Below are 12,622 nucleotides of genomic sequence, written 5' to 3'. Positions count from 1 at the left end.
ATGAATAAATAATCCTAGAAACAATTAAGTTAATAAATAATTAATAAATAAAGAATCTTTGTCTCTATGACATACCGAGTCGTTTTTTGTTATTGTTATGTCTACAGTTCTCATTGGCTGGGAGGCCATGTCTACAGTCCTCATTGGCTGGGAGGCTGCGTCTACAGTCCTCATTGGCTGAGAGGCTGCGTGCGTCTACAGTCCTCATTGGCTGGGAGGCCGCATCTACAGTCTTCATTGGCTGGCAGGCTGCCTGCGTCTACAGTCCTCATTGGCTGGGAGGCTGTGTCGACAGTCTTCATTGGCTGGGAGGCTGTGTCGAGTGCATGCCTTTTGTCCGACGGGGCATAGGTCCGATTCATTGGTCCCATCGACTACCTACCCCAAACCCTCACCCTAACCATAACCGCGAGCTCGGGGCAGCACACCTAAACCTAACCCCGAGTCGGACCAATGCTCCGTCGAACCAATGGTCCGTCGGACCAAAGTATGCCTCCCGGCTGTGTTGACAGTCCTCATTGGCTGGGAGGCTGCATGTGTCTACAGTCCTCATTGGCTGGGAGGCTGCGTCGACAGCCCTCATTGGCTGGGAGGCTGTGTAGTCCAAAGACTTATACTCCTAATGATAATCCACTCCCTCTGTCCCGCCGTGACCACGATGCGAACGCACTCAATGTCGAAGGCGATCTTGTGGTCGACGTCCTGGACCTCGATGTTCCCGTTCTTGAACTCGCCCAGCGTGATGTAGGACGAGCACTGTTTCCCCTTCTTGGTCCCGACCACCTTCTCCCCCACCTCCAGCGCCCCGTGGTGGAGCACGTCGTTCTGGCGGTCGTCAGAGCCCGTGGCGATCTTTATCCTGCTGATCCGGGCGGAGCGGTTGAACACGATGACGAAGAAGTCCCCCGTGGCCGGCGGCTTCCCCCAGAAGTACTCGTCAGCGCTGCTGTAGGCCTTGGCGGCGTCGTAGCTCTCGAAGACGTCGATGTTGGTGTGCAGGCAGGCGGGGGGGTTGTCGGGGATGTCCACGGAGTCCTCCTCGAAGTCGTCATCCTTCAGCTTGTTCTCGGCGCCGCGGTACGACGAGTAGTAGCCCATGTGCTGGAACAGCGAGGGCCTGAAGCGCATCACGTCCTTCTGCGCCAGCAGGCCGCGGAAGTGGATGAGCAGCCAGTCGCACGGCATCTCCTGGTAGAACATGAGCAGGAAGCGGGCCAGCCGCGGCAGGTCCCGCGAGTGGTAGAGCTTCCCGATGTAGCCCAGCTTGGAGAACTCCAGCATCACCCAGTAGGAGCCGTCGCGGGACGCGATGACCTAGATGTAGCATTTGATACATTTGACTTACAGCATGTTACGTAGACAGCACTAGAATTGCATTGTCATAGCACTTCATAGTACATACTGTATGTATAGGTATAGTTTATATGTATAGTTTCATTATATAGATATTCCACTGTTACATTCTTAGCTTACGCATGTTTCATGATAACTAAATGTAAATAGCTCTGGATTAACACCCCCATCGCCCAGGACAAAGTTCTTTGTCCTTTCTATTATTAACGCGATAACGCCTGACGCCCAAGACAACGTTTTTTCCAAAAGACGAAGTTTATTGATATGAAAACGGATCGCATCGCTCCACAGCCTGGGAGCACCTGTTGCGCAATCCTCGATGTTGCACAACAGTGAGACGTCATCAAAACTGTTCCCCTCCTGTTTAGCCGACGACAACGGAAATTTAAAACGTTAATAAATCGCAATCTAAATCATCCGTATAATTATGAAAAATTTGACGGCCCTCCGCTGGACTATTCGCGATAGATTTATTCTTACCTCCCGTTGTTGTCGATCGCATCGAGAGTGGTTTGGCTACATTTAGTTGCTATAGAAACAACAACCGGTCCGTCTGTAAAAGTGCTCTGTTGCTATAAATCGACTGGGCGCTATGATTTAATGGATTAAATAACCCTGGGCAAAAAAAATAATAATAATAAATATATATTTCTTTATCCCACGATTTTTGTAACCCATTTTTCTCCCCTGTGTCAATTATCTAATGTGATCCTGGTCTCTACACACCCTCCACCAACCTAGTCCCCATATATGGGGGACAAGGGGAGAGCAACGGACTTGAACTCATGCTTCCTTCATGCCTGAGTGTCCAAGTTGCTCCTTTACACCTGACAGGGGGGAGTTTCCCTGGTTGGACGTAGCGCGTGGAAGGAACACGTTATTCCAACCAGTTCCTTTCCCCTCCATCAGGCGCCCCGGCTGGCCAGGGGGAGGCAGTTTGGGCAATTCAAGTCTTAATGTAAATCGCTCTGGATTAAGAGTGTAAACTGTAAACTGTAAACGGTAAACTGTAAACGGTAAAATGTAAACTGTAAACTGTAAACTGTAAACTATATGAACCTTCTTCAGCGCCGTCAGGAAGTTCCGGGAGCAGCGCACGTCGTCCTCCAGCATGACGTAGAAGTGGGACAGGTTGGTGCAGAAGTCCAGCAGGAAGGCGTAGTCCACGTTCTGCTTGGAGCGGAAGCGGACGCGGTCCTCCGGGTCGCCGTAGTTCCGCTTCAGGCCGTCCAGCGACGGGTAGAACTCCTCGGGGGCGTGGATGACCAGGAGGCGCCCGGCGATGACGTGGTGGGCAAACTTGCGCGTGATCTCCGTCACCAGGCCCTCGCACCACGCCACGTCGAAGTCGGCCAGGTGCACCACCACCACGATCTCCTTCAGCTCCTCGTAGGAGGACTGGTCGAAGATGGACTTGATGGTCTCCAGGAGGTAGTTCCCGCGCTTCCTCTTGACCGACGACAGGCCGATGGTCAGATACTCTGAGACGGAAACAAGAAATAACATCAGTCCGTCTTTTGCTTCTAGACCAAAAACCGTTATCGTGGATATGATCTCGTTTTTCCTGATTGTTTCTGTGATTTTTGTCCTGTAATGTCTACTATTTTGTAATGTATGTCTATGTCTTGTCTGTTTTCCTGAATGGTGACGTCATGGACGCAAAACTAATTTCAGTGACAAATAAGCTGACAATAAAGTTGTATCGCATATTCGTATCGTATCGTATAATGATTAAATATTTTTCATGAGAATGCAAACGATGAACGATTATGTAAAACTTTTTCTGGGTACCTGAAGCTCGCCAAGTCTGTGCAGCATTTGAGCCACGGACCACCATTTGATGACATTTAGCCTCTCAGAAGGGTCCATTTGGTTACATGTGAGCCAGGTCTCCCCATTGACTTTCAATGGGGTATTTTGTCTTAGTTTATTGCGCATTACGTTGCCACCAACATTCGAATGCTAACATGCTAACATGCTAATACTAACATGCTAACAGGGCGTCATCGACGCCGAGGTACATGTATATGAAAATAGGCGTCAAAAGGCGAACTTGGCGACAGGTGGAGTTAAGACAGATGAGTGAAATTAAAGGGAACTCTCCAAGAGTCAGAGACAAAGAAAAACACCTCTACGAAATCCTCATAATTGTTTATTTTTTATTTTTTTTAATGTCTGGTTTTTTCTGAAAAACCTCATGTTTCTATATCAGTGGTTCTCAATATTTCATGTCAAGGACCCCCAAAAATATATGAAATTGGCCGCTGACCCCCCCCCCCATCTGAAAATATGTTGTTTCAGGGCCCACCTCCCCATGCAGAAGCAAAGATTTGAGTTAAAAATGTTCGCTCCGGCCCAGGCCGTGGCGTAACGGTCTGGGCACCTGACTGGTAATCCAGTCGCAGTGTGCCGCGGGTTCGACTCCCGAGCCCGACACAGCCTTTACTGCATGTCATCCCCCCATCTCTCTCCCGTTTCCTGTCAGCCTACTGTCTGTCCCTTCAAAAATCAATAAAAGGCGTAAGCCGCAAAAAAGATATCTTAAAAAAAAAAAAAAAAAATGTTCGCTCTGAAACCACATGTTCATGATTTCTTTCAAAAAAATAGCAGAGCTACAAGCTCATAGCGCGCCACTCGGTGGCGCGCTATGAGCTTGTGGATCTGCTATTTTTCAATAGCACCAAAAAAGGGGGTTCTTACTCTTGCGGTTCAAGGGGGACCCGGCGAGGTACCGATAGGTGACGTTGATGCTTCCAGAGAAGTTGGTAAGGTCCCTGAAGGTGGGGGCGTAGCGCTCTGTGCTGGGGGCGGGGTGCGCGGACGCTTCCCTCAGCTGCCGCTTGTCCCCGTCCTTCAGCGTGTTGCACGAACAAAGACAAAGACAAGACAAACACACACTTGTTTCGTGAGCTCGCTATTGGTCAGGATATAATGTTGGTCAAAGGGATCGTGACATAAAAAAAAAGGTTTTTGTAATTGTTCTCATTTCTTTGGTTTTTGGTTTTCTGAGCTCAATTGCACAAAAAAAACTGGACTTTTTAACATTCAGTAGTAATATACAGTAATATATAGACCAGACAAACACACACACTTGTTTTGTGAGCTTCGTTATCAGTCATGAAATAATGTTGGTCAAAGGGATCGTGACATAAAAAAAAAGGTTTTTGTAATTTTTCTAATTTCTTCAACATAAAAAATTAAATAAAACGGAATGTCTAATATCCACCGCGGTGGCTGAGACCAGAGCCATTGAGTAATGGTTGAGACGAAGCAGGGAAAGATACATATCGCCAGTCTTACCCAATACCAAATCTTTCTGTTTTATGAACACAAGGCTGCTGTATTTTATACCTCATACTAAGCATTTAAAGTATGAGGTATAAAGTACACTGGCGTTATGTATCTTTCACTGCTTCGTCTCAACCATTACTCAATGGCTCTGGTCTCAGCCACCGCGGTGGATATTAGACATTCCGTTTTATTAAATTTTTTATGTTGCCACTACTGTTGGAGCAGCCTTAAACTACACAGGTTCATCTCGATGTTCTGGGCATCTTTGTAATGTTAGTGTTAGTAAAAAAGCAGGTAAAGGAGTAAAGTTTGAGGCAAACTAACATCAGTCACTCTGCCGTTCACTGTAGTGGAAGAGGTGCGCCTGGTGAGCGTTTTATCCCCGCAGCTACATCGAGTCCGCCTACAGGAAATACGTAGGCTGCGACCATGAGACCAGCTACGGACAAGCTCACCAAGCTGGCCATAGGGGGCACTAGCTCCCTTCAAAGAGCCAGAATGCAAAATGCTTGTCATTCAGCCTCACTTTGAGTTGCTCAGTGGACTGTCTCTCACACAGCGACATGGAGAAAAATATCACACCCGCGTGACGTGAGCGGCACTGTTATCACCATACTTCACATTCCGTGCTCAGCCAGTCAGCTTTAGCACATTCCGCGTGCGCGCGCACACACACACACACACACACACACACACAGCTCAGTGTTAGGGAACGCTGTAGCAATTTACAATTTAGGCATTTAGCAGACGCTCTTAATCCAGAGTGATTTACATTAAGCAAGAACATAAAAGCATGGGAATACATCACATAAAAAGCATTTATCATGAAACATGCATAAGCTAAGAACGTAACAGTGGAATATCTATATAATGAAACTATATTATAAACTATACTGTGGCTCAAGAGGTAGAGCAGGTAGAGCAGGTCGTCCAATGATCCATGGGGTCGGCGGTTCGAATCCCGGCTCCTCCTGTCTACATGTCGAAGTGTCCTTGGGCAAGACACTGATCCCCAAATTGCTCCCGATGTGCTGGTTGGTGCCTTGCATGGCTTCCACCGCAATCGGTGTATGAATGTGTGTGTGAATGGGTAAATGTAATGCACAATCTATGTAAAGCACCTTGGATAAAGGCGCTATATAAATGCACTATTTACCATTTTATATATACTACTATACTAAATGCTATACGTGTGGAAGACCCATAGATCCATAGACCCCAAGGTAGCCGCAATGAAGTAATAAATATAGCAATAGAGTTCAAAGGGTGCAGATGAAGAACAGCTGCACTAATTTACGTCGTTAAGGCGTGCATGGCAACAGTTTGTGTCTTGTGTGATTTCACACCAGAAGATATAAGATGAAGCACCATGTTGAAAATGACTGTAGACGTCGAGAGAGAGAAGAGAAAGACGGACAGACAGACAGACAGACAGACAGACAGACAGACAGACAGACAGACAGACAGACAGACAGACAGCGTGATGTTGTCTTGGACCGTTTCCAAAGCAGGAGGACCAAAGCCAGTATATCATGCTGCTGTAGTAGTGAGGAACAAACTGTATTCCTTTGGAGGCTGTGATGGAATGACCTTCAACAACATGGAACAGATGGATGTCCATGTCTTCAACACAGTGTCTTTATGCTGGGAGAAGTTACCTCCAGTGGAACCAGGAAGAGGAGACGGTGACCTTGAGGTTCCATCCAGGCGCTACGGCCACACAGCTGTGTTGGTTGAAGATACAGGGAGGCTATCGCTACTGCAATGTGCTTTATGCATTTGATGTTGACTCCCACAGATGGTGCCAACCCAGGGTTTCTGGGACTGTTCCAGAGGAGAGGAGCCTCGACTCAGCCTGTTTGTTGGAGAGGTCATGTTTATCCATGGAGGACACACCAAGCTGACAGGACGCACTAATGACATGTACAAGTTGGACATCAGCACAATGGTCTGGACTTTAATTAACACCAGAGGAACTCCACCTCCTGATTCACAATGTCACTCTGCCACCATCGTCAGGACAAAGATGTTTGTATTCGGAGGCTTTAGGTCCCAGGGGGTCTGCAAAACCATCAGAGTGTTTGACATAGAGACCAACGACTGGCTGAACACACCTTCTGCACAACTTCTACCAGAAGGACACTGGTGTCATTCAGCATTTACCTACAATGGAGAGCTGTACATATTTGGTGGCTGGAACGGAACCAGAACTTCAATGATGTGTGGAAATTCAGTCCAGAGACCTTCTCCTGGAAGAAGGTTGAGCCCAAGTGGAAAGGACCATTTCCAATGATTGGTATGTGCTGTTGCATTGTGGGAGATCATATCATCCTCTTTGGAGGAAGGAAAGGAGGTCACACTATCTCTGATGAGCTGTTCATCTTAGACTTGAGTCCTTGTCTTAAGACGTTATGTAAGCTAGAAGTTATTCAGTACGCTCTGGACCAATCAGAACTCCCACACAACATCAGGTGGGAACTGGCAGCCATGGCAACCAACGACAACAGACGACAACAACAACCGAGACCACATTCCAGACGAAGGAACAGCCGAAAGATCAAGAAATGATGGATCAACATCTCATTCCACCTGATGGTGAGCCATCTCACAGCATCACTTACTGAGATTCAAACCTCAGGAGACTCCTTCTCTCCAGACAGGCTCTCTAACCATTCAGCTAGGCATCAAACCATGACAATTGTTCCGTCCAACACAATGCGGTGGAAACACAAACCTGTGTCTGTATGTTCCAAACTGAACACGGTGGAACTCTCCTTATTGTGTATTTATTTCTATGATCTTTTTTATTTAAAGGACCAAGCAGTCCTGAAAGGACTTGGTCCTTTATTGTTATTGTTAGTTTTTTTTCCTTCTCCTTCTGCCAAAAAAATGATAATCGCGAAACTTACAGAAAGAAAAAAAATCTTAAAGACTATATGTTACACAGCAAGCTAAAAGGAATCAACACACCAGCACGCCAGAGACCAGAATACTACAAACCCAAACAAATAGAATAGAACTACAAAATGCATGTTGGAGATTAAACAACAGATAACAGACAGCACCAGCAACTGTGTTTATTTAATCACATGTGAAAAATGTGGCTTACAATATATTATGTCAGAGAAACGAGTAAAACAATAGCTGCAAGGCTGAGACAACACAAATACAATATTAACAATGCAAAAAAGACAACTAAAAGGATTGTTCAACATTACATGGCACATGGCATTGAAGCTCTAAAAGTATCTGGAATTCAACACAACCCCAACTGGACAGTAGGACAAAGACGTTTTAATGGAAAACAGTGGATTAAGAACCTCAACACGGATTTTCCTGGAGGTTTAAACATGCCAAAATATTAGACAAGTTGTTTTGATTTTGTACCAAAACTCCACAGCCATATACATGCTAAACACAGCCAACAATCAATGGAAATCAGACTTTAAATATAGGGGACAAATTAGCACATTCCACACCAAGCCAACCTGGGAAACGAAGCAAGAGTGTACAGTGCACTGAAGTCCCCTCAGTCAACCGCCGCCACTCTTGGCCCTCTCTCTCGCTCACTCACTGCCTTGCTCTCTCCCACAATGTTAATGTTAAGTTAGTAAAGTTACACCTATTTTATGTAAATAACATGGTAAAATGCAGCATTGGGAGGTAAAGGGGAGACACTTTAATTGTGAAGGGACGACAGGATGAGGAGAGGTGTTGTTGCTAATTGTCAAGAGTAATGGCTGCGTGTGATATTGAACAGTCAAACTATTCGCATCAACATACGGCTATATCAACAAAATAATGATGTCATGGGTATATGGGGGCCTCATATTTGGTCTTGAAACGGGCCTCCAGATTCCTAAGGCCGCCCCTGACTATATGTTACAGCCCTAGTGCCTCTAGATACTCACAAGGACGTGTCCGTCCTCGATGTAGAGGTTGAGGAAGAGGAGGAAGGTGATGAGGAAGCCCAGGAAGGGGATGGCGGAGCGCTTCCTCAGACACCTCATCTTGTCCAGGGATTTCCACACCAGCCTCATGGCGGAGGAGACGCTCTGTCTCACTGCTGAGGACAGGCTCTGTCTCACTGCTGAGGAGGACAGCCTCTCTGTCTCTCTGTGGAGGACAGACTCTCTGTCTCTGTGGAGGACACGCTCTCTGTCGCTGAGGAGGACAGGCACTCTCTCTCGCTGCTGCGGCCGGGATCTGAAACAGAGAGATGGAGAGACACACGTTAGGCTTCATAGACCATTTGCAGGCGGCGGCCATGTTTCCATCAGAGTTTGGAAGCACTTGTTTGCAGTAAAGCAACGTCGTCCTGCTGCCTCCTGCGTTATGTGCTAATTCAAAACAGGTGGTACACAGGGGCAGTTGAGTTGAGTGATATCTAACGAGCACTTCCAAACTGCAACACTTAGGAAAATAATCACCTGCAAGGACATAAAGTATAGCTCATAACAACATGTCTGCGGTGGATTTTTATGAAACGAACACTTTGAGGGTAGAAAGAGGATAATTCAAGCTTTCCGTACAGCTGCAATGTTGCTGAGTTTGACCTTGTTTAGTACAATAAGACAGGACTTTTCTGTTTGGATGAATGGGCTGCCATTGGAAGTTGCACCTTGTTAGCACCCTGCCATTAATGGTAAATGGTTTATCCAAGGCGCTTTACATAGATGGATCATTGGACGACCTGCTCTACCTCTTGAGCCACAGTCGCCCTTGTTAGCACCTTGCCATTAATTTAAGGCTCATACATAGTCTGGATTTTCGGTGGTGAGGTGACCACCGAACTACAACATGACGTCCGTCACTGAGCCGCGGTGAAGAGCAAACCACCGCCACGGCTCCAGCCCTTCTCTCTGTTTTTACTCACCACCGCTCAACGTTATTTCAACTCAGGTGGTCATGCAGCTCACCACCGGAGCAGTGGTCACCTCACCTTTATGGTAAAGATGGCCGTGGTCTGCATATAATTTACAATTTTCAATTTAGGCATTTAGCAGACGCTCTTAATCCAGAGCGACTTACATTTAAGCAAGAACAAAAGCATGGGAATACATCATATAAAAGCATCATATAAAAGCATTTATCTATTTACATATGGAGAATGGATCTCCAACCAGGGAGATCATGAGACAAACGTTAGGCTTCATGACACGAATGTTATCCCCCACCCTCAGCCCCCCCCCCCAGGCCACCGTGTATAAGGCCGCCCTACAGTATAGTATATAATATGCAAATCATCTGTCTTCCTCTGCAGTGCCAATGACCCATTCTGACCTGAGATCAGATTCTAAAAATGTCTTCTACACCCTGGCAGTTTTCTGAAAAAGCTATGTTTCTATGTCAGTGGTTCTTCCATTTTCATATTATTCATATTAGTGGCTGCCTGTGCCGCGCCCGGCCCCGTCGTATGTCACCCTAATCTTCCGCTGGAATCATAATTACTTTTCAATACACCCCCTAATGAGATGTAACGGGGGTACTTTTTCTTCTCAGGGAAGGAGGTGGGCTGAATTTGGGCTGATTGGAATAAAGCAGCATAATAATAATAAGCCGGGAGAAAATTGATGGCAGAGCAGGAAGGCAACAGCTCCGACGCCTCGCAGCCGGCTGGCTGACTGACTGGCGGCGTAAATCAAACCGCCCCAAATTCAATAATAACAAAAGATAATGGATGACGTTTTTCATATCCCGTTATCCAACATTCGCGCTATAATATATTCAAAGATTTGTGCCACACATTCTCACATTTGTCTTTTTCAAAATCACACCCGTGTGATCTGAGTGGTGAGTGCAGCTCTCTCTCTCTCTCTCATTAGCAGGCAACAGTGCAGCGCTATCTCTCTCTCTCTCCCTCTCTCTCTCTCTCTCTCTCTCAGCAGGCATTAGCAGGCAACAGTGCAGCACTATCTCTCTCTCTTTCTGTTTCTGGCACAACAGCGCCCCCTACTGGTACTAATAGTCATACTGGTGCTCACAGTGACATGGGTTAACGTCACATAGTTAGGCGGACACGGACATTGCTGTTCCTTGGAGTGGTTGCACCGCTCAAAAATAGCAGATCTGCTAATTTTTCAATAGCTAAAGTATACAAATGTATAAGAAAGACTAATTTCGGATCTGAAATGTTCAACGTACTGCTGTACTGTATGTGCATTATGTCCACAAACGTTGGCCAGCAGTCAGTCATGCAAGGAGAGCTTAATGTAACTCTTGGCTTGTCACGTGTATACTGCATATTGTGCTATAAAGCACAGCATTCTTTGAGTATACTTTGACTCGTATACTTGGCAATAAAAGTGCATCGAATTCTTTGAAAAATCAGGCTGAGATGTTAATTAGCCGACATCTTAACGATGCCAACTCTCGGATCGTTGGAGGAAATATTCACACTATAACGGCAGTGAGTGGCAGCGCGAGAGAGCGAGCGCCGGGGGAGCTGGAACAGCGATTTAACTACACACGTACTCACTCCTCGCCGCCAGACATTTGGAGGCACCGACGGGATCTTTTGTGTCGACCGCTATACAAAACCCAAGGGATGTCTAATGGAACGAATACTACGCTCAAAGCCTCGTTCAATGACCGACCGACACACGCAGTCGCGCGCACACACACACACACACACACACACACACACACGCATCGATCAACTCGCGCCGGGAGTCTATAGCTTGCGTCTCCGGGGAGTTTGCCTCGTCAATACCTCTTTGAACACACTTTGAAAAGTGAATTTAACACATCCATCCATCCATCCATCCATCCATCCATCCATCCTTCTCCAAGCTATTTTCAAAGCCTGACTGCCCATATAGAACACTCAGAGCAAATCACCAGTGATTATATTCCATTCGGTGTTGTCTTTTGTTTCTCGACTGAACCACACAGTCTCCCCGTCAACAGTGAGGTCAGAGGATGCATATAAACATAAGTACACACATTAAATATGATGTGGAAACGTGCAGAAGCATGCAGACCCGATGGAGGCGAACATAATTATACCGGCGCTGCGATGATAATAAAGGCCAAGACAAACAAAAGCCTGTGACTTCATGGCTCGTTCTAATCACCCTATACGTCCCTCCTGTCACCTCTAAATTGGACAGTGCTGTCATCTTTTACATTCCGTGCACAGGGAGGGGCCTCTCTCTATAAACACAGACAGGGGTCTCTCTCTATAAACACAGACAGGGGTCTCTCTCTATAAACACAGACAGGGGCCTTTCTCTATAAACACAGACAGGGGCCTCTCTATAAACACAGACAGGGGCCTCTCTATAAACACAGACAGGGGCCTCTCTATAAACACAGACAGGGGCCTCTCTCTATAAACACAGACAGGGGCCTCTCTATAAACACAGACAGGGGCCTCTCTCTATAAACACAGACAGGGGCCTCTCTCTATAAACACAGACAGGGGCCTCTCTATAAACACAGACAGGGGCCTCTCTCTATAAACACAGACAGGGGCCTCTCTATAAACACAGACAGGGGCCTCTCTATAAACACAGACAGGGGCCTCTCTATAAACACAGACAGGGGCCTCTCTATAAACACAGACAGGGGCCTCTCTATAAACACAGACAGGGGCCTCTCTATAAACACAGACAGGGGCCTCTCTCTATAAACACAGACAGGGGCCTCTCTCTATAAACACAGACAGGGGCCTCTCTATAAACACAGACAGGGGCCTCTCTATAAACACAGACAGGGGCCTCTCTCTATAAACACAGACAGGAGCCTTTCTCTATAAACACAGACAGGGGCCTCTCTCTATAAACACAGACAGGGGTCTCTCTCTATAAACACAGACAGGGGCCTCTCTATAAACACAGACAGGGGTCTCTCTCTATAAACACAGACAGGGGTCTCTCTCTATAAACACAGACAGGGGCCTCTCTATAAACACAGACAGGGGCCTCTCTATAAACACAGACAGGGGCCTCTCTATAAACACAGACAGGGGCCTCTC

At 46.6% G+C, this 12,622-nt stretch overlaps 1 protein-coding gene across 1 annotated transcript; it reads right to left on the bottom strand.

Moving 5' to 3' along the window:
• Positions 1-579: 579 nt before the first annotated feature.
• Positions 580-8,684, bottom strand: LOC310868011 (alpha-1,3-mannosyl-glycoprotein 4-beta-N-acetylglucosaminyltransferase C-like; the record flags this gene model as incomplete). The annotated part of the gene is made up of 4 exons (XM_083778213.1): positions 580-1,314; positions 2,413-2,834; positions 4,054-4,204; positions 8,556-8,684. The coding sequence occupies 4 exons, from the start codon at positions 8,682-8,684 to the stop codon at positions 580-582; spliced, it is 1,437 nt and encodes a 478-aa protein (XP_083634339.1).
• Between the last annotated feature and the right edge of the window lie 3,938 nt (positions 8,685-12,622).

Source organism: Protomyctophum parallelum, assembly GCF_964188405.1.
Source record: "Protomyctophum parallelum genome assembly, chromosome: 12".
Lineage (NCBI taxonomy): Eukaryota > Metazoa > Chordata > Actinopteri > Myctophiformes > Myctophidae > Protomyctophum > Protomyctophum parallelum.
Note: the sequence above shows the minus strand (reverse complement) of the source record. Positions and strands in the feature narration are given on the sequence as shown.